This window comes from Strix aluco, chromosome 15 (genome assembly GCF_031877795.1).
Source record: "Strix aluco isolate bStrAlu1 chromosome 15, bStrAlu1.hap1, whole genome shotgun sequence".
NCBI classification, from domain to species: domain Eukaryota; kingdom Metazoa; phylum Chordata; class Aves; order Strigiformes; family Strigidae; genus Strix; species Strix aluco.
In genome coordinates this window covers 16,893,099-16,919,123 of record NC_133945.1, presented here as the reverse complement: position 1 = coordinate 16,919,123, position 26,025 = coordinate 16,893,099, and the positions used below count along the sequence as shown (strand labels likewise).

Below are 26,025 nucleotides of genomic sequence, written 5' to 3'. Positions count from 1 at the left end.
TAGAGGAGAATGCAGAAGGGCCAGGGCATAAAGATGATAATTTCTTGCACATAAATTCCTACAGGTAATCAGATTAGGAGGTTGCCCTGTCTCTCAAACTTTCTGCTCCTGAATTTGTGTGGAGGTTGTGAAACAGTCTGCTCTCCCTGAGTTTCCTGGCATGAAAGTACAAAAGCGTATCTGTGCTGACGACTGTGTTGTGGAACAATAGCTGAGCTTATTTTAAACAAATGATCTGGATTGTGGGTAGAGAGTGGCAATGAAAGAAGAATGAATGTATGCCACATACGAAGTCCTATAGCTCTGTGCCCGATAGGTATAACACATTACCGGATTGGAGGATACCACTTCACATCCTTGTTGCTTTTATGAGTGACCAGTGTCAGCACGTACGTGGGCAAATCAGTGGAGAACGGAGCACCAGAATCTGGAATCATCTTTGTGATGAATTATTTCCCAGGTTGAGCATTGCTCTCTCAACTTCTGACAGCTAATAACACCTGCAGGACTCTTTCTTCACTTCCATGGCCTCACTTGCTCCGTGACTGAAAGTAGGATGAATTAGGGATCAAGGACTGACTCTTGTTATATCAGAGATGTTTCACTGATTTGAATACTTTTGGGGCTTAGCAATGTCTGAGATGATGTAGATAAACTGAATATTGTCAGGACACGGTGCCAGTTATTGGAAGCTGGACATCTCTGCTGGGAAGATGTTAGTATGGTCCCTGGCATGCTTTTGTCCTTGGCCAACTAGCAGTTTCACAGACAATTTTAGTTGCAGCTCAGGGGTTAGCTTGGACCGAGCATCATTCTGAACAGGGAATTTGGATGGTACCACCATATCATGAAGAACAAGAAGGTTTAATAGTATGGATGAGTCCAGGCCATGCATGTAGGCCTTAGTGTCATAGAACGGATTCTGGAACTGTTTTGTTTTCTAGGAGAGATGAATTCTCCGAGTTTAGCAAGAGAAAAGTGTTGATTTCTGGCTAACTATAAATTACTGAGAGTTCAGTTCTGTTCCTACTTAGACAACATACAATGAAGACCCAAAGCCTTCTGCTGAAATAACAAATCTGCCTTTTCTGCATGTCCTGCTATCTGGTTTTTTTTACTCCTTGGTTATGGTATTCATTTAGCTAATGCCTACTCCTTTTTAATTCTAGATCCCGAAGTTGATGCCAGTAACTATGATCAGCTCAATAATATGGATTTCCTGTGTACAATGGAAAATGGTGAAAATGGGGATGAATTGTATCTCTGTTCCAACACGATAGAAGCTTATGCTAGAATAGGTATGAAAGCAATTTTTGTTTTTTAAATCATTATTTTCCAATCACTTGCTATAGCTATTTCTTTCAAATTCTATTTTCAGTCTAAAGCAGTGGCATATACTCAAGTGGCCTGTCCATCATAGATGGTAGATCTAGCCAGGGTACCTAAACCTGTGCATTGTGGGGAAACAGATGAACAGTAGCTTGTGGTTGTTGGGGGAAAATCTCTCTATTAATGGCTCCTTCTGCTTAATACTTCCTGCCTCAGCTTCTCCTTTCTCATGTTCTTTATTTCCTGAACAACAATTTACAAGAAAAACTTAATTTAACTCTTCAATTTCACTTGTACTGCAGAATTCTGTTAATGAGGGTAAGCTTACAAGTTTTACTGTGAAATTTACTGCATTGTTACTGTGTCCCTTTTTTTTTTTTTTTTTTTTTCCTTCTTGCTAGCTGAATTAGCAGAATATGTGCTCAAAGATCAGCAGGAGAAGCAGGTGGAAGACACTTTTGGTAAGATTTATGGGGCAAAGATTAATTTTCTCCATGACAGTGTTCTGGCTAACATCTGCACTGTACTTCATCCCCACAATTTGAACACTAGTAAGGTTTCTATACATCTGGTATCCTCTTCTCCCCTGGGAACTGTGTCCCAGGATTTTCTTGGCGAACTTTGAGGATTTTCTGTATTTTTGCAGGCCTTTCTCAAAGATGGCAGTTTTATTTCTGACCCAGTTGCTGATCACATCACCATGGCCATAGTGTATGCACAGCTTAACTGTCCAGTGCAGTATATGCCCTCAATTAGCATCAGACTTCTGAGCACAGCATGGATGATAAGTTTATTAAAGCTGACCCACCCAGAGGACTTAGCATGCGTATAAACACAGTTCACTCACGTTTATTTCTGTCAAGGATACACAGAACTGCCTGAGGAAGCATGTCAAATTTTACTTCTCACCCTGCTCAATGCAGCAACGGCATAATATACATGTAATAAATTATTATTTCATTTCCTTCTTTCAGTGCTTGACCAGAGATAATTGCTTGGCTTTTGGTACTAAATAATTGTTTTGGTAGTGGCACAAACATAGCTGTTTACTATTTCAGAATATATATATCTCAATATGTGGCTGTTGGGAAATCCATAGAATCAGAAAGATTCACAGAATATCTGTATATCCTGTTTTATGTTTGAGCAAAGTAATTTGAAATAGCTTACCAAAGGTCACTCCTTTCCTAGGACAATTCTGGCTACAGGAAGCTCACATGACTTTTTAAATGCTTTTTACTGCTTCCTGGTGTGTTTAGAATTTGGGGTTTTTTGCATCTAATGGGAAAACTTATATTGGTTTTAGAGGAAACAAGATACAATATTAGTACTGGGTGACAGAATCTGCACTCAGAGCTCTGTGGACTTTCTAAATCATATCAATCTGGATATGTGTTTTATTGTGTGATTTGTTTTTTCTCTTTTCTTTGGAGTATATTTCATCTTTGCTGCCTGTTGGTGTGTTTCTCTTGCTTTTACCTCTTTCTATAATTTTTCTAGGTGAACAAAGGTTGACATTTGGCAATATTTCATGTTTTTAGCAGGGAGCCTTATTTTGGATGAAATAGCTGCTGAAAACACTGAGAAATTTACTGACATAAAGATGCAGAAATGTCACAAACGAAGTAAGTGAAAAACAGTGAGAATCTGAAAGGCTGTAGTGTTTGAATTGAAGGGGGCTACAGGAAAGCTGGGGAGGGACTCTTTATCAGGGAGTGTAGTGATAGGATGAAGGGTAACGGTTTTAAACGGAAAGAGGGTAGATTTAGGTTAGATTTAGTAAGGAAGACATTCTTTACAGTGAGGGTGGTGAGGCACTGGAACAGGTTGCCCAGAGAAGTTGTGGCTGCCCCCTCCCTGGAAGTGTTCGAGGCACATGGCAGGGGGGATGGAACCAGATGATCTTTAAGGTCCCTTCCAACCCAAACCATTCTATGATTCTATGAATTCTAAGTTTCTATTACGGTACTTTGGTTTTAACACAGCCTCAATGCATCTCTCATGTAGTTCTTCACTGATACAGCCTGACATGCTTCCTCTGACTTGGCTCATTCTGTGTGGGCTGGAATTGAAAACAGCTTCCCCAAACACATTGTTTACAATTCACAGAATTTGTTGTTCTGTAACATGACGTTAAGCATGTTACATTTCTTCCCTCTTTTTATCATCTGTCTGACAGTGTTAACTTTGTTTTCAGTGTATCTATAGCTTAGCAAGCATTAGCTGAATGATCCCCTCTTTAATAGCAAGAACAACAGCAAAAATCTTTGGTTACTGGAAAAAAAATTTCACAGTCAAGGTGAAATAATATGAGGCTTTTCACATTCATGTTTTATACATTGGACCTGTACAGTTCTGAAACAGCTGAATTGAAATGGATAATACCCCCTTCTACTTCAAAAAGTTAAAATAAATCTCCATGATGGAAACTTAAAATTACCAAACTGGTTCAATTTTTGTCACTTACAATCACCTTTCTTTCTTTTAGCCTTATTAAGCTCTGCAGAGAGTTGCTCTGGTGCTTCAGAACCCAAATACAAGAAAATTGGTGAGTTATTGGCTGAATAGGAAAAGAGTATTCAACATATATTGTGTCATGTTCCAAAGTCTCATCCTCTGTTAGGTATTGTAACTTTACCTTTTAAGGAAAGTTTGCTTTCATAGATTTGGTGATACAGCATCATCATGCATTTTCATGTTTCTACTTCCAGCAGAGCAGAAATCACTGTAGAATCACATTCTTATACACCTCTGACTAATTCATGATGCAACAAATCCATGTCCTCGTATCAGTAGCTATTAAACTGTACATCTTAGGACCAACTACATGGTAGCCTGGGAACAGTTGGATCCTTCTGCTTCAAAAGCACATGTTCCTGCCAGGTGATAGAAAATTACTTACCTAGTATCAGCAGAGGCACAGTTGGGCTTTTCTAAATCCATCTGAGAGAAGAAAACAAAACTGAAGAATTGAGTCAGTGCCAAATTTTGAAATTTTTATCATGTACACCTTTTGTTTATGATGGGTAACATGACTCAGGCCATAGTTTGGCATTTCCTGGGTTTGATCATCTTTGTTTCAAGTGTGACACCTGAAACATCCTAATGAAAATAGTAACAGTGAAGAGACAGCTTCTTGGCCCAGCCCATGCCATACAGTCCTTTAAATCAAAGTAAGAATGGGAGAAAGGGAAATTTCTAGGTGTTGTATGCTGTAACCATCTACAACACAGCACCTGTGGCCAGCAGGCAGGCTGTAACTTGTTCCCTAGGTGTAAACTGGTGCTAAAGTTCTTACCCAGCTGTAGCATAAATGGGTGTCTCAGGCATAGCTAAACCAGCAGAATACTCTTCCAAAATCCATGTGAGAACAATCACCTTTGGATTAATATATTATACTGTGTTTTGAAGTGATACATGCATTACTGTATGCTAGCACACTTCCCAAGCCTCCTAAGGGAAACTGTACCAAACCCTATGGGCTGTGTACAGGTCAGGGCGGGCAGCCAAAACCAGGGTGTAACATAGGGAGCCATCCAGAGTGCTTGGATCATGGCACTGCACCTCAGCAAAATTCAGGTCAGCAATTGCTAAGGAACTGGCATGAATTTGATGAAAGTCAGAGAGAGCACACACGTGCACTGTGACTGTGACCCGAGATGGTTTTCCAATGTTCATGCGGACTTCTGGGGGGTGCTTGAGCAGAATTAGCTGTGAAAAAAATACATTTGCTGGATCTGGAAAGATAATCAGAATTCCTACTGAACTGATACCTGCTGGTTATAGTTATTCATACACAGGTAAAGTTCCTGGCAGTTAGTAACCATTAAAGGTGGATTATCTTCTACCTGTTTAAATGCCTTTATAGATTTGGCACTTCTAAAGCTTATGTTTATGCCACACTAACAGTGAGAGTTTTCAATAAGGAAAATGGCACATCAATTCCTGATTAAAAAAAAAAAACACCCAAAACAAAACCGTAAAAATTTCTCACCCTACAGAACTTGCATTCCAGTCTGCAGTATCATCACAGAGCTAACAAGTGCTTTGTAAAGCTGCACCTACCCTTTTCCAGGAAGTGCTCAGAATATTATCATTCTCTCTACCTTACTTCACCCAATGAAGGTACTGAGGGAAGAGATATATATATACACACATAAGGCAGTATAAGTACTGGGTACAAAAATCTAATTAACAGAAAGATTAGCTACATGACAAAATCAGGAATTTATTTACCCTGTCATAAAACGAGTGTCACAGTATGATCCTGCAAAGGCAAATGCATTAACTCTTCAAAAGTGTAAGACTATCTACAGTAAAGAGGATAATGTGTACTAAAGTTCAGAGTGGTAAGCCAAAGATGAGAATCTTTCAAAGGAATTGAATGAAATTAAACTTTATATTTGCCCAACTGCTTGTGGCTAGCTGTAACAGTACCTAATCTTATCTGACCATTGCAACGCAACAATCCTTGGATAGGAAATTAACAGGAAATTTAGGAATGTTTTACACACAAGCTGAAAAACACTCTTTAAAGTCTGTTTTTATACCACAGTAAAAATGAAAGATTCCTATAACAAAATAATCCATCCGTTCCTGATAAACAATGTAAATACATCCCAACCTAAAGAGCCTGCATTCCAGACGATGGTGTACACTATAGTGGCACAAAACCCACACAGGTTTGTAGCTCCTGATAAAACATTAGACTGCAGAAAGTGGTGAAATAGAGACTTAATTGTTGCTGCTATAGAGGAGAGGGAAAGAAAAGCAAAACCAACTCTGAGAGTAAGGGTGTGGTAAAACTGAGAAAACTAGCAGACTAAATCAAAGTAAGTAAGTGTATCTTACTTGATTTGTAAAAAACTTTCCATAATCATATAATGCACATGAGTCTCCCTCCCCATTTGTCCTCTTCTTGAAAAAACAAGTGCTGCAGGCAAGTTGTGTCTTTTAAAACTCAGGTGTTTGTGACTGTTCTTTGGGAAACCCTCTTAACACAGATTAGTTATCCTTACAAGCACTGTAGTGTCTAAGTAGAGTCAAGGTCCTCAGTGTATTGTACTTGGGCCTCCCTAATATTGTGCGATATTAAGGTAACACACCATGCCTGGGAAACACTACAGCAGTGTAAGACCTTGTTATGTCTTATGTGTCAATCATCCATCTGTAAGATCATTTATATCTAAACACGCCTGAAGGTGTCTAGAAAGAAGACAGGCCAAGAAAGATGAAGAGAAACAAAATGAAAAGAGTGAACTGCAGAAGAAAAAAAGTGATCTACTACAGAATTTCATAAATACATTTTGGATTTTGAGACCTGAGTAAATGTCAGAAAACTACTGTGAATTGTTCTTGCTTTTGAAATCAAAATACAACCGATCAGAATCAAGTTTATGATACCTATTGAGACCTCTTCTTTGGCCCCCTTAACTTCTAGCAATGAAATAACTTTCTCCTTTCATTTTGCTTTTTTCTTTTTTTTCAAGTGGGAGTCCCTGCAGTGTCTTCAGAGAATGGCAGTTTTTTAGCTATGCCTCTCAACAGCCATCCAGGTAGCTGCACTTCACTAACTACCCAGCACGTGTCCTTTTCTGTTCCTGCTACCAATGTGTTGGAAAGAAGTTTCATAATTCCTGGTATGTACAGTACAGCTACAGGTGTGCACCACTACACAGGTTGATTTATACAAGGGGAAAACTCCTATATAAATCTGGTCATTGACCATGAACAGTGGCAGGGAAAACAAGTATGGCAGCTGTTTCAATCAAGCACTTAAAAGTGTGGCACTCACTAAAAGAATGAAAATAATCAGAGGAAATTAAAAGTGCATTGCCCCTACTGAAAATGAATTATTTTTTCATTTAATTGGTGAAGTATATGTTAGTAAATAACAGGACAGAGTTATTTACTATATGCTAATCTAAATAATTACTTGTCTTAAAAATAGGAAATCACAAAATTTTCATCAGTGAACTTTGGTTTAGTTTCAATTTCTTTTTCATCCAGAGGTTTGTAAAGAGCTGCAGGATAATTATAAAGCATCATAGAATCCCAGGTTGGAAGGGAGCTCAACGGTCATCTGGTCCAACCTTTCTTGGCAAAAACACGGTCTAGACAAGATGGCCCAGCACCCTGTCCAGCTGAATCTTTAACAGTGTCCAACACTGGGGAATCCAACACTTCTCTGGGGAGATTATTGCAGTGGCTGATTGTTCGCATTGTGAAAAATTTTCCTCTTGTGTCCATCTGGAATCTCCCCAGGAGTAACTCGTACCCATTACCCCTCATCTTTTCCATGTGACTCCTAGTAAAAAGGGAGTCTCCATCTTCTTTGTAGTCACCCATAAATACTGGAACATGGTGACAAGGTCTCCCCTAAGCCTTCTCTTCTCAAGGCTGAACAGACCCAGTTCTCTCAGCCTTTCCTCACATGGCAGGCTTCCCAGTCCCTTGATCATCTTTGTGGCCCTCCTCTGGACCCTCTCCAGCCTGGCCACAGCTTTTTTGCATAGCAGGGACCAAAACTGAACACAGTGTTCCAGGTGTGGCCTGACAAGTGCTGAGCAGAGTGGGATGATGACTTCTTTATCTCTGCTGGTGATGCCCTTGTTGATGCAACCCAGCATCCTGTTGGCTTTCTTTGCTCATGTGAGGCTTGTTGTCCACCAGGACCCCAGGTCCCTTTCCACAGATCCCAGCCTGTGCTGCACTCCTGGATGATGTTTTCCCAGGTGCAATACCTTACACTTGTCCTTGTTGAACTTTATAAAGTTCTTGTCAGCCCGGTCTTCCTGCAGGGTGGCTCTTCCTTTGGAGGTGTCCGCTTCCCCACCCAGTTTGGTATTGTCAGCAAACTTCATCAGGGTACACCTGATCCCATCACCCAGATCACTTATGAAGATATTTAACAGCATTGGGCCCAATATGGATCCCTGGGGGACCCCACTTGTGACAGGTTGCCAGTTTGAAAAGGAGCTATTTACCTCCACCCTCCAGGTGGGGCCTGGCAGCCAGTTCCCCACCCACCCACAGACCATTTGTCTAGACCATAACACATCAGCTTCTCTAGGAGGAGGCTGTGGGGAACTGTATTGAAAGCCTTGGAGAAATCCGGGTAGACGGTGTCCATCCATTGCTCACCCCACATCAGCCACATCCACTATTTGCAATAGCAGAGTAAAATCTAGGTTGAAATTTTGTTCACAAAAACTGAGTACTAACCCAAGTGATGGGCTGTGTAGCCATCTTGCCTTCATCATGTTGTGTAGCAGAGGGTTCTCATGGTACACTGGTAAGTGCTAATAATAAAGACACAGTTCAGCACCTTTCACTGTTAAATTTATGCTGGAAAGGAACCAAAAAGCAGTGGGTAAGTTAGAAGTCTTGAAGTATCTGATGCTAGCTGAAACAGCACAAAGTAGCAGAAGAAATTCTGTCACACCTGCAGAAACTCAGAGCTATGGCAGATCAAATTGCAAGCACTGCATCATCAAAAAACTTCCCAGTGTGGGTTCAGAGGGAGGATGCTTGCTAGCTGCTTGTACAAGCTGCATGATGTGCAATTATGTGGGAAAGATGTAGTGCAAAGGATGGTAAAATTAATTCAGATACATAATATTTACACATTTTCTCTATTCTGGATCTCTGATCCACACATTTACAGACTTTGCCTTAAGCACTTTTCCTTATGTTAACAGGATTTCTCTTTAGACTGCCAAAAACCAGTGGTCCCTAAAAGCTGGGTAATCCCTTGTATTTGACATTCATTGTACCTTTTAAGAGTTTTTGTTTAATGGATTCTATGGACCTCCTGATCCTATGAATTCAGGTTCATAAACTCTCCACTGTGGGAATATTTGTCCAGAAGCTGCCAGAAAGGATAAGTAGCTTTTAGAAAGCTTTTTCTTTCTTAGAAAACTTTAGAAACCAGGAGCCTTTAAAAACAGAAGAGTAGTTATTCTGCACTCATTTCAGGATCTTCATCACCTTTGATTCCAGAGTGTCTACCTGTCAGCATGAAAGGGAACCAAGAGAACACAGGCTTTGCAGATCCTCCTCAGCAGATATTTAACTTTGTTCTTGGAAATGGCGCATCTGATGTTATAATATATCCGGGTAAGAGCAATAACCTTTTATGCACATAAATAGGCAGAAATTACTGGAAAATCAATGCTGTCAACAAAGTACTAAGTTCCCTCATTTCAGTTACTGAGAGCTATGATAGACTGAAAACTATCGTTTGTTTCTTGCCAGTGCTGAGTTCTTCCACGGCAACATTGATATCCCCAAGTTTTCCAGTTAGTTTATGTGGTAAGTAGAAAATGAATTTTTAAATATACAGTACTTTGGATTGGGGGAGGGAGCATTTTTCTTCTACCCAAAGCCAATTCTCCCCTCCAGGCTTTATTTATACTGAACTTACAGAGGAAAATAAAAATTAATGGCATTTCCTTCTTTGTATTGATCACTGGCTGCTTAGTCTAGTTCAAAATACAGAGCAGATAAGGGGTTGTAGAGCTACAGGTTCAGCTATGTATTAGCAGCCAGTCCACTGTGTTTGCTATGAAGTCCAGTTTCTGGAAGAACTCTTCTTGTCTAGTTAAAACAGTAAAAAAGTCCTGTGTGCTTGAGCACCATCAGAAGTCCAAGTTTTGCTGGTACTGGCACGGCTTAAACATCTTAAATGCTTGGTGCTGGAAGCCAGACTGCAGTCAGCTCACATGGAAGTCCCAAAACCAAAATGATGACTTATTTAACTAAACAATACAGAAGCCTAATATACAAAAAGGCTTATAAAGAAATCAGACCTTTGGTCAGGGTATAACAGTCCCACCTGTGGTAGCAAACTTTCCTCAGACACTTTTCTTCCAGCCCTCAGAGAGCTGTTAGAACAGGGAGCTTGATTTCAGTGGTTATTCAGTTTGATCTCTGTGTGCCCTGCTGATTCCAGCTGCCTGCAGCTTAGCACAAGTGGTTTGTTGCCCTCTGGTGGCTGCCACCACCCAAAATAGCAAAATTTTGAGGTGGGGATTAATAAGCAAATACACCTAAATTTGGGGAAGTATTTGTAAATTATACATCCTGTTTATGTGAATACACAATACTAATAATTCTAACTGATTTACAGCAGCACAACATATGTGAGTATGTTGCAAATCTCAGAATTCCAAATGCAGCAGAAAAATTAGCGCATAAGCTACCAAGCCAGTCTCTTTTCCTTTTTAAAAAACTATTAACACATGATTGATTTGACCAGTGCTGCTTCCCATCTAAATGTCTTATTACAGCTTTTCTTGGTTTTCCATTCTTTGTTTTTATTTAATATAACAAATACTAAACCAAAACCAGACACTTCCCTGAAAGCAGGCATGTTCCCTCTTTATTTTAATATCTTAAGTCATTTTTTCTTCTACAAGGAGGAGAACTATTTCTATATCAAAGGTATTCTTTCACTGGAAAAAGGACTTACTTATTAGAAGTCTGTGGGTGCTTCCCTGCTAGAAGCAGCTCTGAACTCTAACCATTCCATCTGTTGCTGGCATGCAGGGTAGGAATTGATTCCCAGATCTCTGAACTTTAAGATTTTTTTTTTTTATATACCACATTCTACATCAAGATGAACCAAATATTATGGTAATAAATACATTTGTAGAAAACTAGGGAGGTTAACCTGTTTTGGTTTGGGGTTTTTTCCACATCTCTGCTAAGTGTGGTTACCACAAGACTATTGATGAGGTTGGGTTTGTTACAGTCTCTGTCAATTTAAATTCTGTCCTGTGTCTGCAAAGCTTTTCCTACCAAAAGTTTTGTCAAAACTGATACTCTTTGTGTATGGCAGACACTGCTCATCTGACCAAGTGCAAAAGTCTGCAGTAGTTTGAAAAAAGGCAAAAAGAACGAAAACAGGACAGTGACAGTACTTTGTCAGGAAGAGTAATGGATAAATTCTGTTACCAATAGCCACTACTCTGTCTTTCATCCCTAATGCTTTTAGAATAATAAAAGGAAGCTATTGCTTTTGATGACATAAAGAAGTCCTATGTGTGAATGTGAATTTATGCAAAGAAAAGAACAGTGGATGTCACCTTGTTATGATAGGTCTTCTGCTTCATACAACTGTAAGGACAGCTGTCATCTTGCTTGATGTCATAATGCCTGCAGCAGTTCATGTCAGCTGAATTGTACTTGTGTGAGGATTTTTTTTTTCTTTCCTTTGTAAAATGAAATATCTCTTTCTCTGGATGATCTATAATATATGTTACAATGAACTTGCAAATTTGCATTACTCTTATTGTTTAAATTAGTAAAGCTGAATTGATGACTATCTAGGTGTCTTCCTCAAGTATATTGTTTTGTTTCTCCAGGTTTAGAAATGTTCAAAGAAGTCCGAGTTCCCATATTTCCTTCTGAAGAACCTTTCAAAAGACCAAGTGAGTTTAGATCTCTTGAACTTAAAACTTCCAGTATTTTTTTGCTAATTTTTCTGTGTTTCTTTCCGTACAGAAAAGCTACTTGTAGGAATTGTCATTCAAGAATTTTTGAAGCTGTTCCAAGTGTCTGAGCACAATTCCTGTTTTTAAGATGTTAGACTTGTTTACCTTTAGATATCTAGCTGTAGTACCTACTTAGAAGGTCAGTGTACTTAGCTGGTTTTATCATATGTGTAGATACCTCCAAAATTATTCAGTTCATTCTGAAAGTGTCTATTGTACCTGTACTCCTAATTTAAGTACATGCAGTCACATGGGATAAATCCAGACCTACATGCTTTATGGGAACTGATGCATTTTGACCGTATTACAATTATGTACCTAAACCACCATGAAGCAATGTTGTAGTTTGTGGATTGGTTTCTTCAGTTTGTGTGTGCTTTTTATTTCTCTAGAGCCAGTGGAAGCTTTCTGTATATCACTTATGGATTATTTCCGAGATGTGTGCAAATCTGTGGCCATGGAGCGTGAAGTAACTCTTGATCACCTGTTTATTGATGGGACACTTGTTCAAAGCCAAACTGAAACTAAGCCTGGGAAGAATAGCATAAAAGCAATGGAAAAGGAGTTGATAACTTGCAGTCTGCAAGGGAAAGAAAAGGCAGCTCTTAAAAGAAGCCAAATATTTCAAATCCCAGGAGGTAAAGACTTAGAGACTAAAGTGATTGTGCTGCTGGGAAAAGCAGGAATGGGCAAAAGCATTCTTGTTCAGAAGATCTGCCAGGACTGGTCCAATGGAGAGTTTTCTCAATTTGAATTTGTATTTTGGTTTGACTGCAAACAATTAAGCTTGCCTGAGAAGCGATATAGCCTGAAGGATCTGCTTCTTGAATTTTTTGTAAAACCTCAAGAGGGAAGCAAAGAGATCTTTGAGTATATATTGCAAAATCCTGCTAAAGTCCTTCTGATTTTTGATGGTTTTGAAGGGTTGCATGATCATGAGACTTTTCCTCGTTGCTCAGCCAGTCAGCCTGAGAACGACTTGTGCAGTATAAAGGAGCTGCTTTCAGGACTCATCCAAAAAAAGATACTTAATGGTTGTACTTTATTATTTACAGCAAGACCAAAAGACAAGGTGTACCAGTATGTGTCCAAAGTGGATAAGACTATTGAAATAGTAGGATTTTCCCCTCAGCAGAGAGACTTGTACATAACCAAATACTTCGAAGGATTACCCTACTGTGATAATGCACTGAAATTAATCAAAGAGTGTGAGTACTTGTTCAGTCATTGTTACAGCCCTGTTATGTGTAGACTTGTTTGTTTTCTCTGTGAGACAGTACTTGAAATGGGAGACAAAAGCCTTCCTTCAACTCTTACTACAATCTTCCTGAAATTTGTTCAGCAAAAGATAATACCTATGCAAACAGATGTTACAGCCATGCAAAATCAAGAGAGTCTTGCTACGCTAGCCCATATAGCCTGGTATCTTGGAGAAAAACACCAAAGTGCCATGAAAAGTGATCTTCTTCCTTCTAAGGACATTAAAGAGTTTGCTCTGAAATACGGATTTTTCCTGCCATTTGCATTCCCCAGACATTCAGATAGTGGCAAAGAGGAGTTTGGGAGCACGTTCTCTGATTTTGTCATTCAGAATTTCTTGGGTGCGCTTCACCTTACGTTAGCAGAAGACATCAAGGATAAAAGTCTAACAAAGTACCTGTCTTTTCCATTCAAGAAGAAGAAACGTTATAACTGGTTAGATTTAGTGCCTCGATTTTTGGCTGGATTGTTGTTCCTCCAGGATGACCCCTGCTTCTACTCCCTTTCAAATAAGGATGTGAAACAATCAACCAAGAAGCAGAAAACACTCTTGAAATATATTAGAAAGCTGCAAATAGATGAGCTCTGTCCGGAGAGGTTGCTCGAGATTTTGCATTGTATTTATGAAACACAAAGCGATTCTCTTTTGCAGCATGTGGCCTTAAGGCTCAAGCCAGACCTGTCTTTTCTGGGCGTAGCTCTTGCACCACCTGATGTCCATGTACTGCACTCTATTTTAAAAAGGTCAAGAAAAGAGTTTTCCTTGGATTTGCGAAACAGCAGCATTGACATGCAAGGGCTAAAAGACTTGGTTGGCCTAAAGAATGTGGCATCATTCAGGTTGGTCATTCTTTGTAGATAGTAGTGTCATTCATAGGACTGTATGTAGATGACACTTCTATGCAACAACAGCAGTCATATCTGTTGGTTTCATGTGTTTTGTCACTTCACAGGGCCTCTCTCAGTGATACAGTCAGGCTCTGGAAATCTTTAGAACAGACAAAAGACTACGAACTGCTGAGAGCATCAACAGAGAAATTTGTTCTTGATCCCTTTAAGGCAAAGACAATGAAAGACATCAGTGACCTTTCAGACATTGTAGAGATGCAGGAGAAGATGGTTAATTGGTAGGCTCCTTTATGATCAAAAGTCCTTTTATTATACTAGCAATTTAAGAAAATGGGGGCTCGCTGGCACTGCTGGAGAATGGAGTCCTGCTTGTCCAAAGGAGAAGTAACTAAGGCAGTGCAAGCTGTTTTATTATCTCAGAGTGTTCTCCTACCCCGATGTGTGGTGGTTGTCATGGCAGGGAGGAGCAATGATAGCACCATGTGGATTGTTTATCAAAACTGCCAATAGAAAAGCTAGCTGTCATTTTTTTCTTCAGATTTCTTTTTAATCTCTGAGTATACTATCTTCAAATTGCTTTCATTTACATAACTTGGGCTAACCGATTTTTCCCCCCTGTAGCACCTGGGCCATAAATGAAGGCTTGTTTTGCACTGGTCACAAATGACCTGAGTCAGTCCTTTAGCTCAGGAGGTAAAAGCTTGTGTTATGTGATCTATAAACCCTGTGTCTCATCCCTGCTCGTGATGTGGCTAGGGGATGGGTTGCAATTCAAAGCATGCATAAATAAAGTATTTTGGTTGGGGTTTTTTTAAATAAAAATAGTGACTTCCATTTTAACACGAGCAGGGTATTTTGATTAAAATATACACAAAATAAGTTTTGTATTTGTCAGAAAATACTTAATTTAGAATAATATATTTTTGAGTTTTATTGGAAAAAGAGCAAACGTCTGCACTATGAAAGGCAGTTATCAGATTGAGATTAATCAGATGAAGAAGGGTTGGAGCAGAAGTTATTCTGAAGTTTCCTGGTTCCTCAGTTAATGCAGCAGTGGTTTATCTCCTGTAAAAGTTTACTAAGAAATTATTTTTAAATCACTGTTTTGGTTGCTAAAATATTTATCATACTCTGGTTCTACTGTGATTTATTCAGCGTGCAAGATTCATCTGGTTGCAGAAGCTATGAAATTCCAGCCATCAAAAACCTCAGAAAACTAGAATTTGCGTAAGTGATGTATCTCTCTGTTGATTGATATATGATTACATTTAAGACTAGGAAGAGTCAGTGATATTAGCTACAGTCATTGAACTGATGTATATGGTAAACTAGAAAGTAAATTGCATTTATTGCTATTTTGCTTTTCTCAACTAGATTTAATAAGTCATGGCCAAAACTTAAAAAACATCATTTCTGGCTACTGCAGTGACACACATCAACAGGGTTTTATAAATTTTGCTTGATTTTACTACAGCTTAGCTCCTATTACCAGATCACACTTGTCCTTGTTGAACTTCATAAGGTTCTTATTAGCCCCCTCTTTCAGACCAGCCAGGTCTTCCTGCAGGGTGGGTCTCTCTTCTGAAGTGTCCCCTTCCCCACCCAGTTTGGTATTGTCAGCAAACTTCATCAGGGTACACCTGATCCCATCACCCAGATCACTTATGAAGATATTTAACAGCATTGGGCCCAATATGGATCCCTGGGGGACCCCACTTGTGACAGGTTGCCAGTTTGAAAAGGAGCTATTTACCTCCACCCTCCAGGTGGGGCCTGGCAGCCAGTTCCCCACCCACCCACAGACCACTTGTCTAGACCATAACACATCAGCTTCTCGAGGAGGAGGCTGTGGGAAGGAAGATCAACCTGGAAACACTGACTTTAAAAAATGAGGTGTAATAATGTTTCTTTTTTCCCAAAAACTGTAAGCAGCCTCCAAGGATATTGTATTGCTTAAAATATCCTGCCATAGTGTGTGAATGAATTTGGTCAGAAATTGCACCAGTGCAGTGGAGAACTTTCATCAGGTCTTCATCTCTTTCCTGCTCTTCACATCTGACCCGGTCTGGAACTGCTATGCTTGACATCACTTCTGATTTTATGCCACTTTCTCTTCTTGTTTCCACTCCAACTTTCCCTTTATTTTACATTTTTGGTTAAAATTCTGATTCTTTTAATTAGGCTGAACTTGTTCTGGTACCAAGAAAACTCCAAATAAGAGGTTAGCATCTGAGGGACAAATGCTTGGAGCTGGAATATTAAAGTTCAATTTATGCTTTAAGCTGCAGTAACATATTGATCTTAAGTTATTCTGAATTGCTAATAGTTGGGGGGGGGGGAAGATAATATTTTTTTCATCTCAGTTATCAAGATTATAATACTTAGAATGAAAAATCTGAAAAAATAGAAAAATAAGAGAAATACAGGAATCTAAAACAAATGAGATGAGTCTTGCAAAGAGCAAAAAAAAGGGGCAAATGCCTGTACAGCTGCTCTGTGCAAGCAGCTCTGCTCTGTCTTACCTTAGCCCTGTGGGGTCCTCATCTGGAAGCTTCAAAGCAGAAATCCTTGCTGCAGATTGTTGGGGATGTCTGCTTCTGAGGAGTGTAAACTAGCCTGCCTTTAGGGTTGCAGGGGGACAACTTAAAAATTCCTAACTTTTGCTGTTTCTGAGCATGTGAAAAAACTGCTGCATGTCTATATTTATTTTCTTCCAGACTGGGTCCAGTGTGTGGCCTTCAGGGATTCCTAAAACTCGTGGAAATTCTTGCAGCATTTCCATCACTTCAGCATTTAGAGTGAGTAGTGCAAAGATTAACTTTGCTAATGCTGCTCCTCAGCAGCCCTTGATGATAGGGGAGCTCATGTATCCAAGAAACATTTTATTTTCCAACAAGACTACTTGCTTTGAACAGACTGAACAACAAAAACATTCAGAGAAAATAACAGCAGACTAAAAGCTAGCGCTCTTCATCCTCCCTTAAGACACTTGATAGTGGTTTGTTCAATACCCCTTCAGCCACTTTCCTGTATGTTCCACAGTGGTTAAAAGCTTGTGGGAAGGGTTTACTACAGAGCCCCACTGGGTGCCCCTTCTTGCCACGACACTGATCAAGACTGCCTGTGGATTACTTATTCCTTCATTCAAGCTCCATAACGTGCCCAAACACCAGGCTCCCTCATGATGAGGTTTTTGAGGGACTTACAGTCATGTCTGCCCCAGGAGAGAACAGTCTCCCTCCTGAACCAGAAGCAGTGCTAAATTTGAGCTTTAGCTTCAGTCTTTGTGCCGGTGTTGTGCACCTTCTGATGTCAACAAACATCCTGAACTTCCGGTAGAACTTGTAAGAGATTGAGTTTTGTGGATTTGATTCATATAAAAGATATAAAAAAGCCATACTCAGCTAGTACCTGGTTTTGTTCTGCCCATGTATTTTGACAAAGTCTTTGTCCCTTCCTTTACCAGGAACAGTATTAGAAATAGGGTTATTAGAACTCCAGTTACTGTTTGTTCTCTTGTATCCATGACAAACCAGCTGTTTCTGAATTTTAATTTTCTTTAAGCTAGAAACAATTGTAGTAACAATAGTCAATATTTTGCTGTCATCTCTGTGGAAAGATTACTAGGGTTTGAGAGGGCCATTGGCATTACTGGCTCAGCCCACTGCCTGTTTGTCTGTATTGTATCTGGCCTTTTCATGATATTTGGAGAAAACAATAATGCTCCAAAATTGGAATGAGTCCAACGAATCCCAGTGTTGTCTGTCAGATTAGAAGGGGATCCAGTATCTAAAATTATGACTATCTAAAACGCCTTCCATCTGGATGCCTGAATGAGGAAAAACTTCATTTCTAGTACTCCCTATCTGGAGAAGGAGCTGCTTAGGCAGGAATTTAGAACATCTGCTGGATTTTGTCAGTTCTGTATTTCTGTGTGCACAGGAAATCTCATTTCAGCATAGCTGGAACACAGCTATTTCATAACTATTTTAATAATCTTGCATATCAAAGGAAATGGGTCAAGCCATCCAACTAGTAAAAAAATTCTTAGGCTATAAATTTGGGAAGCAGAAAACTGCTTATTAGACAAGCTGTAATTTGTGTGATGCTTCTTGCTGATTGAGGCTACTGCAGAGAAGGAGCTTCTCAAGATAGAGTGGTCTCTGAGGTGAATAAACCACAAAAATTTAGATTAAAAGGAAGTTAATTCTCTTTTTGTCGTCACCCAGCCTTGATGCTCTGAGTGAAAATGGCATAGGAGATGAAGGAGCAGAGAGTCTATCTGAAGTCTTTCCAACCCTGACATCACTGGAAACATTAAAGTAAGTGCAAGGTTAACAGTTCTGGGAAATTTTGAAAAGAAATAGATTAAACCTAGAGCCTTCAGGGACTGTGTGTGAACAATTATGGGCACAACTAACCTATGGGCATGGAAGACCTATGAGTCTGTGGACATACTTAATCTGTACATTCATTAGAGAAATAGGTTAATCCTATGGCATTTCCTCATTTTCCTTCAGGGCCCATAACTTGTCTTTTTCATTGCATTTGGTCCAAACAGACTGTCCAAATTATATAATAAAAGACATCAAAAATTAATTTTCCTCACATTGTAATAAATTAGAATATATGTGCTCAACTAACAAAGCAATCTCACTGTAGCTTATCACAGAATAAGATAACAGATGTGGGTGCAGAGAAACTAGCTACAGCTCTTCCTTTCTTGTCTTCATTAAAGACACTAAGGTAAGTAGTTGTATCCTGTTCAGTTGTTTCATACAACATACTTTGCTATCTCTGTCAGAAATTACTGAACATCGAACAAATACGTACAATGTGCAGCAGCCAAACTTTTGACTTCATTCTTGCATAAAGCCTTTAGAGAGGAGAGAAATGTATGACCCAGTGTAGACATACATAACAATATCTCAGAATATAATGAGGACTGTACTGATTTTTAAATCTAATCCATAATACTCACTTATGAATAATACCCTGTACAAACATGCACCCAGGGGCATGATCTACTGCAAGCTTATGCGGAGCTTGCTAAGCGCAGTGCTAAGTCCTCAGCCAGCAATGAGGTGGTGTGTGTTTGCTGATATGGGACCAGTGGTCCATCCCACTTTATTAAAATGTCTGGCATAGGCCTGAGTGACATGTCTCAGTAGGGAATGCAAGAAACCGTGGTGTGCAATTCTGGAATAATTTGCTCATGTGGAAATCTTTTGAATGCTGTGCCCCAAATCTTAGAACTTTATTTTCTTGCAGATTTTTAATTTGATCTAATGTAGACAGAAATGTTCTCATTATTCATTAAGAATCTAGACCTATTTTTGCTGTAGCTGTGCTAGCTAAAGAAGGGACGTGGCCATTTGCCTTACTTGATACAGAAAATAAGAAACTGTTTTAAATATTAACTGCAAATAGATAAGGATAAATTGAAAGTTAAGATACATCAACCGTATCAGAAATTCCTTGATCTAATATATAGTCTGCTTACATTATCCATTATTTAGTTGTGACTATACCGGTTTGGTTTTCCGCAGCTTATACAATAATAGCATTTGTGATTTTGGAGCAGAAAATCTTGCGAAAGTTCTTCCTGCGATGGCATCTTTAAGAGTGCTGGAGTGAGTATGCGAACTTTTGAGATGGCCCAGGAAAGCTTACTTCCTCAGATACTGAAAATTCAAATCTTCTGTGCTTGGGGTAGAGGAGAGAGAAATGGAGGAAGAAAATTTCAGGAAAATTTCACAGGGAAAATGTGCTTATGCAGAGTCCAGATAGTCAGTGGCTAGAAAGGATTAAGGAGCAGTTCACCATAAAAAAATGAAAAATCATTTTTAAGATGGGAGAAAAGGGTCATGGGGAGTTGGAGAAGGACCTCAGGTACATAGAATAAGGAATCCCTCATATGAACTAACTTAATAAAGTTCACATTTGACCTTTTGAGTATTTTATTACAGGTGTTTTGAATCAAGGATTTATTTTGTTCTGTTTCTTTTTCGTTCTTGCCCGATCTGGAAATAAGCCTGTATAATATTTTTGATTTTGCATGAAATGTTTGATTACACAGCTAGGTGATGTGATCTGAATTAACAAAGGTTTTTTTCCTCAGTGTTCAGTATAACAAAATCACTGGTGTGGGAGCCCAGCAGCTGACTGACAGCCTACGAAAATGTCCCCATATAAAGAACTTGGTGTAAGTCTCTTGATATGATGTTCACTGTATCTTCATTCTGTAAATTGGGTTAGAATTCATGCTAAAACTGTCTTCTGTATTTGCCAGATTTATAAGAGGCACAAAAAAGGACATCACCAAAATACAAAGGTAGTAAAAAAAGTAAAAAAATGTTAAAAATGTTGACTCTGTTTTCAGCTGCATTAATTCCCAATCATCCCAGGTGAGCCAGCTTGTCCTGCCTTAAGCATAGTTTACACTGAGCCCCCCCTTTGTTAATCTTTTACCCTCCCAGAGTACCTGACCTACTCTGTGATGCAGGACTTGCATCTGAAGGATAAACAATGAGCAGCCATCATTAGAAGTTAAATAGACTGAAGCTGCCAGTACACATTCAGGGGAAAGGAGTTTGATAGAAAACTAAAGAACAGTTATAGAGACGGGACTGTAGTGTGTCCTGCAACCAGAGTCAGCCAGGTTGTGGAGGAGTGAACTGCTTTCTTCTAAATGAAAATGCATTTTCATTTGTTCCATAGCTTAAATACTTTTATAGGATGATATTCAAAAGGGAAAGACAACTTTTTTAAAAAACAAAACAAAACCAGAAAAAATCCCCCAAAACACAAACATACCAAACACACCCAAAAAAACCTGTGAAGCAAATTACGCTTCTTAAAATCTCGTTCCTTTCTGAATTTGCCCTTACAGGATGTGGAATCCCACCATTCCCTATGGAGTTCTTGAACACCTTCAGCAGCTGGACTCTAGGATCAGTGTGTAGATTCAGATGTTCCCATGAAGGTAACATAAACCCTGGCTCCCTGAGACAGCAAGATTTGTTTCTGTAGCGGCTGTTGATTCTGGTCTCACTGGCAGCAGGCACAGTAACAGCATCAATGTGTACATGGCTAAGTAAAGAGATGTTTCCCTGGAGTGGCACAGATAATATCACATCGGGGCCCCTTTCCCCCCACTCACCTTGCAATCCCCATCTCCCTGGCACCAGTGCTAGCAGACTGCAAGAGCTGCATCAACAAGAATGGACTTCCAGGACTCCTAGCTCAGCCCAGTGCAGTGACTGGCAGCTGGCCTGCTTACCTTCTCTTTTTTGTTGCAGAAAGCTAAATAGCTCTATGTACTTCTCGTGTTTAAAGATGAGTTCTGTACCCCTTAGAGATTGCATTGTGTTCATATTTAGTAAGTCCTTTCATTTTCCCTTTGTTTCATACAAATCCTTAGCAGCTGCTTGTCTCACTGTGAAGCTGTGCCTATACTGTACTCAGAGCAAACCATTGGTTCCTACAGTCCTTGTTCTCAGTCTGGTTTGCACAGTTTAGCCACTGGCAGCCACTTTTACTTCATTGATTCTGCATGCAGAGTTTCAAGGATCCTTGAAATAATTGCATTGTTAGCAATTTGCTAACAGTTTGCTGATGGTCACTGGGATCTGACTGCCCTCGTGCTCTTGGACTGAAGGAGCTGCAGCAGACATGGGAAGTTAGGGGTTTGTGTAGGATTTCTGCTCCCAATTTTCTGCCATGTGCTTCCTCTTGCTCTTAAAAAAAATTACGCAGGATGCATCAGTGAAATGATCCCAGTGAAGAATGAGAAGCCAGAGTCAAGCCAGACACCAGATGCCCTCCAGTTTTCTTTCGGATAGCAAAAACACATCGCAGTGATCGCCAGCTGCTTGAGCTGCGGTTTGAATCATCCTGGCAATGGCTGCAGTTGCCAGTGGCTCCCTAAACCATGCAGTGAGCCAAGCTTTTGCATGACTCTTGCTGTCAGTGCACTAATCACCCGATGTAGACAGAGCTATATATATATGGCACTAATCAGGCTACAGGTTGTGGAAGACTCAGGTGCTGTTCCAGCTTCACAGACTAGCTTTATATAGCGGCAGTGAAAAATTGTAGTGATTCTTATTAGCCTACAGTACAACTAACTCTTTGAAAGAAGACATTAGGGGTATGAACACTGCCAGGAAACCTTAGAAAAGCAAAGCTTTCTCTAACCTCCTGTATCTGTCATCCAAGGGGAGCACCTGTAAGAGTCTCTGAACATATAGGTCAGCTCCCAGATGACCTTGGTTTTCCTCTGGACACAGAGTAATGGCAGGCAGTGGTAGAGAGCTCTGCTCTGTCAAAGTCAGTGATTCTTGGAGACTGGCCAGCTTTCACACCAAGCAAAAGATGTGTTTAATGTAGCTCTGCATAAACAACCCTTTGCATCTCCCTCCACTGCTGTTCTCTCACGTCTGAGGCACGTGCCTTTGGCACCGGCTACCACAGCAGTGTAGTATCTGAGTATGTGAGGAAACCTTCTTCTTCATTAGCACTGAGGATAAGTAGCAGCAGGAAGTCTGGATCCTGTCTCTCAGACTTGAAATATCCAGCATCTACCAGTCACTGTTGTCTGTTTTCAGAGCACATCAAATATATAGTTTTGGTGATGTTAATGGTGATTAAGCTGATGGGCCTACATCTAATATTCTGTTTTCATCATTTCACAGGTAACATAAAGAAGAGAGGAAGGTGTCCTCTGTATTTTCTTATCTTCTTACTGCTTTATGAATTGGTGGCTGATTTTCATGATAGTGGCAAAATGAAAAAAAAAAGCCACATTTAAGCTTCTGAGTGATGCTTGAAGTGGGTGGATGATGGAGTTCAAATTTTTTAAGGGTCATTTAAAATGCTATTCAAAGACCCAGTTGTGTTTCTACTGAAGTGATAAAGAGTTAAGCAACATCAAGTTTCAAAGATGAAAAGAGCATCTGGATATTGTGATCACCACTAAAGGTGACCAGGAATCACCAGGATATTGATAGTACAAAATTCCGTCATCAGTTCATCAAAGAGTAGACTGCAAGCTGCTGGACCTGCAACATCTGAAGTAGTGGCAGATCAAATCTAATTGTTTCATGGTGCAAGTGGTAACTGCGATCAAATTTGGTTTGATTATTTCTGGACTTCTAAAGCTCAGTGTTACAGATTTCACCTGTCTGTCTGGACTGATCTGAAGCATTAGGGTCGGGAGCATAAGTAAGAATTACCAGTCTTAGAAAACAGTCTGATTCTGTAAGATTATCTGTGATAATCTAGAAGTGGCTCTTGATGCTAATCACCAATGCTGTCTTAAGGGGTAGAAAGATACTTTCTATCACTCTCTTATCCTTCAAAAAGATTGGAAAAAAAAAGAAGAAAGAAGAAAGGAACTAAAACTGGAAAACTATTAAGAATTTTTGTGACATTATCACAGAAATTCAAATGCATACAAATAGCTTCAGTTTATTGCACAAAAATCTTTGAAGTGACAGTCTTCAAAGGTTTTTACTGTCTCAGATGAGAACTTTAAATTCATATACCTGGATTGGGATTTAGTTTTCACTTGCACGTGGCAGCATAAATGTACAAGCATCGATTTTCTACTTCACAGTGAAATCACAGTGTGTGGTTTATGTGGCCTTCTTTTACAGAGTTATGAATAACTAGGCAATGGCAGACTATAACATATTTCAAAGCATTATCATGGGTCTGTGCTGCTGGTCTCAGTGATATGTGGGCCAAATACTGATCCTGCTGACTGATAGAGCAAAACAATTGTCTTCTTTTTTCTTTTATTTCAGCTCTGTGAATATGGAGAGAACTTATAATCCTACAGAGACAGCTGTCAGGACTATCATTCTGGCTCCCTGTCCAGATACAGTCTGTAGACAGAAGAAGGGATGGACAAAGTTAGGAATATTCGATATGCCACAAATTGGGAAGGGAGATCTCTACTTCACGGTTAGCTCAGGGTCAGCTCAACAACCTCTTTGAAATCTCTTCTGCTAGGAAGCACTGACAATACTGACCCAAGGATCTATGCAAACTAGAATCTAACTAACCTCTCAAATACTCTGTTACTTGGTTTTAAAAAAGTCCCCAATTCAAACATTTCAAAACGACAATCTTTATGTTCTTTCCAGCAAATTATACTTCTCTGCTAAAACTTCAGTGCCTGCTGAATCTTGACAGCAGGAATGGAGAGTAGACAAGTTAAAGAAGGAAGGAAGGATGGAAGGAAGGTCTGGTTTGTTGTTTCTGTTAATCAAAGGAAAGCAGGGAACTGGACATAGTATGTGAACGAAATGGTACAAGAGAGCAAGGTGGAAAAACTCTACGGAGAATATAACTAGAAGGTGATATTTTTCTTAACTATCTGCATGGTTCTTCTCTCCAGCCAAACTCTAGCCAGAGTCATGGAAAAAAAAATCTCATTTACAGTCCCCTCTTCCAGCTGCTTGAATGGGAGGTAGTTTGAGCCAAATCTTGTGTGATATTCCCATCAGCCTGCGGCACTCCAGCCACGCAGATCCATGGTGAGCCCTTGTTTTGGCTTCCTTTAACTAAGCTTTGGATGACAAATGCCCTTTAGGGACATATTCTGCAGCTACACTTCCCTGTGACTAAATCTGAGAATGTGCTGAATATTACACAGGCAGCTGAATGTTACAGGACCCTGTCTGGACTGATAAAATCATGTTTGGTATACTGCTGTTCTCTTTCTATGAGTTAGTGGGAGATGTATGTTTATAATGTACAGATTGTAAATTGTTATACAGTGTTCTGGTTGTGTTTATGCATCTTTTTTAAAGTATTAATAAAAGTGAGTATTCCTTTTTACAGAAGCTTGTAGTACCTGTTGAAAATTATTTTGATTTTTCTCTCAGAAGCACTATGAAACCACTGCTGTCTTCTGAACATAATGATGTGCTCAGGGCTTCGCACTGTAGGGTAACAGAAAGCACTGTATGTGAGCGAGACAGGTTGGTCCTGCTGGCACTTACCAGTTCACTGGTCTGGAAATGGAGAAATAATTCTTTCTTAACAGGCAATGGGATCTTGAAATGCCAACTACAGACTGTAAATCCAGAATTAGAAAATATGAAAGTGCTGACTGAAGACACCTTCTAATAACAACAAAAAGGGTTTTTTTCATCCTTTCAGACTTTTTGCAGTTAAAAAGTTCTAAAATTAATCAGGGTTCAAAGTCTGGATATTCTGTGGCACAAAGCTCATCCAAAATGCTTTTGTCAAATGAGTGCCTTATGTAGGGAGGACTGAATTCACTGGCTACCCTAAAAAAGCTGTTCTGATCAAATCTGTGTTTGAAACATCTTTCAGGATGAGAAAAATGCTACTCTCTTTATGCCCATGCTCTTTTTGTTGTCAAAGAAGCCTTGTTAAAAGGCTAAAGTTTGTGTTATGATGGTAGTCAGATCTTGTAATCTGAGTGCTCTCCCCATGGTTTAAATGTATGAAGCTGAGCTGTTCTGAGAAGTCAGAAATCTTGATCTAAGATTCAAAATCTCCAAGGTGAATTACTTGGTGGAATTTGTATTGCTTGATCTGTGCATCGTGTGGCATAAACCCACTGCAGGGAAATGATTACAAACTGGTAGATACTGCAGTAAGTACCTATAATGACAATCTGAACCATGTTCTTAAAATGGCTTACATGTGACCCTGAAAAATTAGTGTAAGCAGTCTCTGTGAACAGTATGAATTTCTAATTATACAGGCAGCAGGAATGCTGCCTTCAGTAGCAAAAATCAGCCTAAAAATCAGCCTTTCTTGTGTTGGGCATGTGAACACAAACTTAACAAGTTTTTCAAATTGGCTAGTCTTTATATAGGTGCCTACATGGGGATTTAGTTCCCTAAATGTATCTTTACATGTTAGAATATTACGCCCTAAGTGACTCCATCCCTGAATGGCAGGCCAGGGAATGTATGGAACAGAGCACTTGTCAGTGTTTTAAGGTCCCAAACTGTATCTGATGGAACCTCTCTTGAAGAAAAGCTACTTAGTTCAATGACAGTGCTTCAGGTCTTGCAGGAGCAGCTGAAAATTGCATTTGGGGCAC

General features: G+C 39.6%; 1 protein-coding gene across 3 annotated transcripts in view; it reads left to right on the top strand.

The window, feature by feature from the left end:
- Positions 1 to 24,787, top strand: part of CIITA (class II major histocompatibility complex transactivator) — a 49,651-nt gene extending 24,864 nt beyond the window's left edge. For 2 of the 3 annotated variants that reach the window (XM_074841262.1, XM_074841263.1), the window contains 18 exons: positions 1,170 to 1,298; positions 1,731 to 1,790; positions 2,871 to 2,954; positions 3,818 to 3,877; positions 6,819 to 6,968; positions 9,307 to 9,447; positions 9,586 to 9,642; positions 11,697 to 11,762; positions 12,218 to 13,925; positions 14,039 to 14,212; positions 15,090 to 15,161; positions 16,652 to 16,732; positions 18,164 to 18,256; positions 18,597 to 18,680; positions 19,484 to 19,567; positions 20,056 to 20,139; positions 20,827 to 20,919; positions 22,631 to 24,787. In XM_074841262.1, coding sequence (XP_074697363.1) covers positions 1,170 to 1,298; positions 1,731 to 1,790; positions 2,871 to 2,954; positions 3,818 to 3,877; positions 6,819 to 6,968; positions 9,307 to 9,447; positions 9,586 to 9,642; positions 11,697 to 11,762; positions 12,218 to 13,925; positions 14,039 to 14,212; positions 15,090 to 15,161; positions 16,652 to 16,732; positions 18,164 to 18,256; positions 18,597 to 18,680; positions 19,484 to 19,567; positions 20,056 to 20,139; positions 20,827 to 20,899 — 3,200 coding nt within the window. In that variant the 3' untranslated portion in view covers positions 20,900 to 20,919; positions 22,631 to 24,787. Of the gene's footprint in view, positions 1 to 1,169; positions 1,299 to 1,730; positions 1,791 to 2,870; positions 2,955 to 3,817; positions 3,878 to 6,818; positions 6,969 to 9,306; positions 9,448 to 9,585; positions 9,643 to 11,696; positions 11,763 to 12,217; positions 13,926 to 14,038; positions 14,213 to 15,089; positions 15,162 to 16,651; positions 16,733 to 18,163; positions 18,257 to 18,596; positions 18,681 to 19,483; positions 19,568 to 20,055; positions 20,140 to 20,226; positions 20,269 to 20,826; positions 20,920 to 22,630 lie in introns of all 3 variants that reach the window. The other variant, XM_074841261.1, reaches the window with a different exon arrangement.
- The last annotated feature ends 1,238 nt before the right edge of the window (positions 24,788 to 26,025 follow it).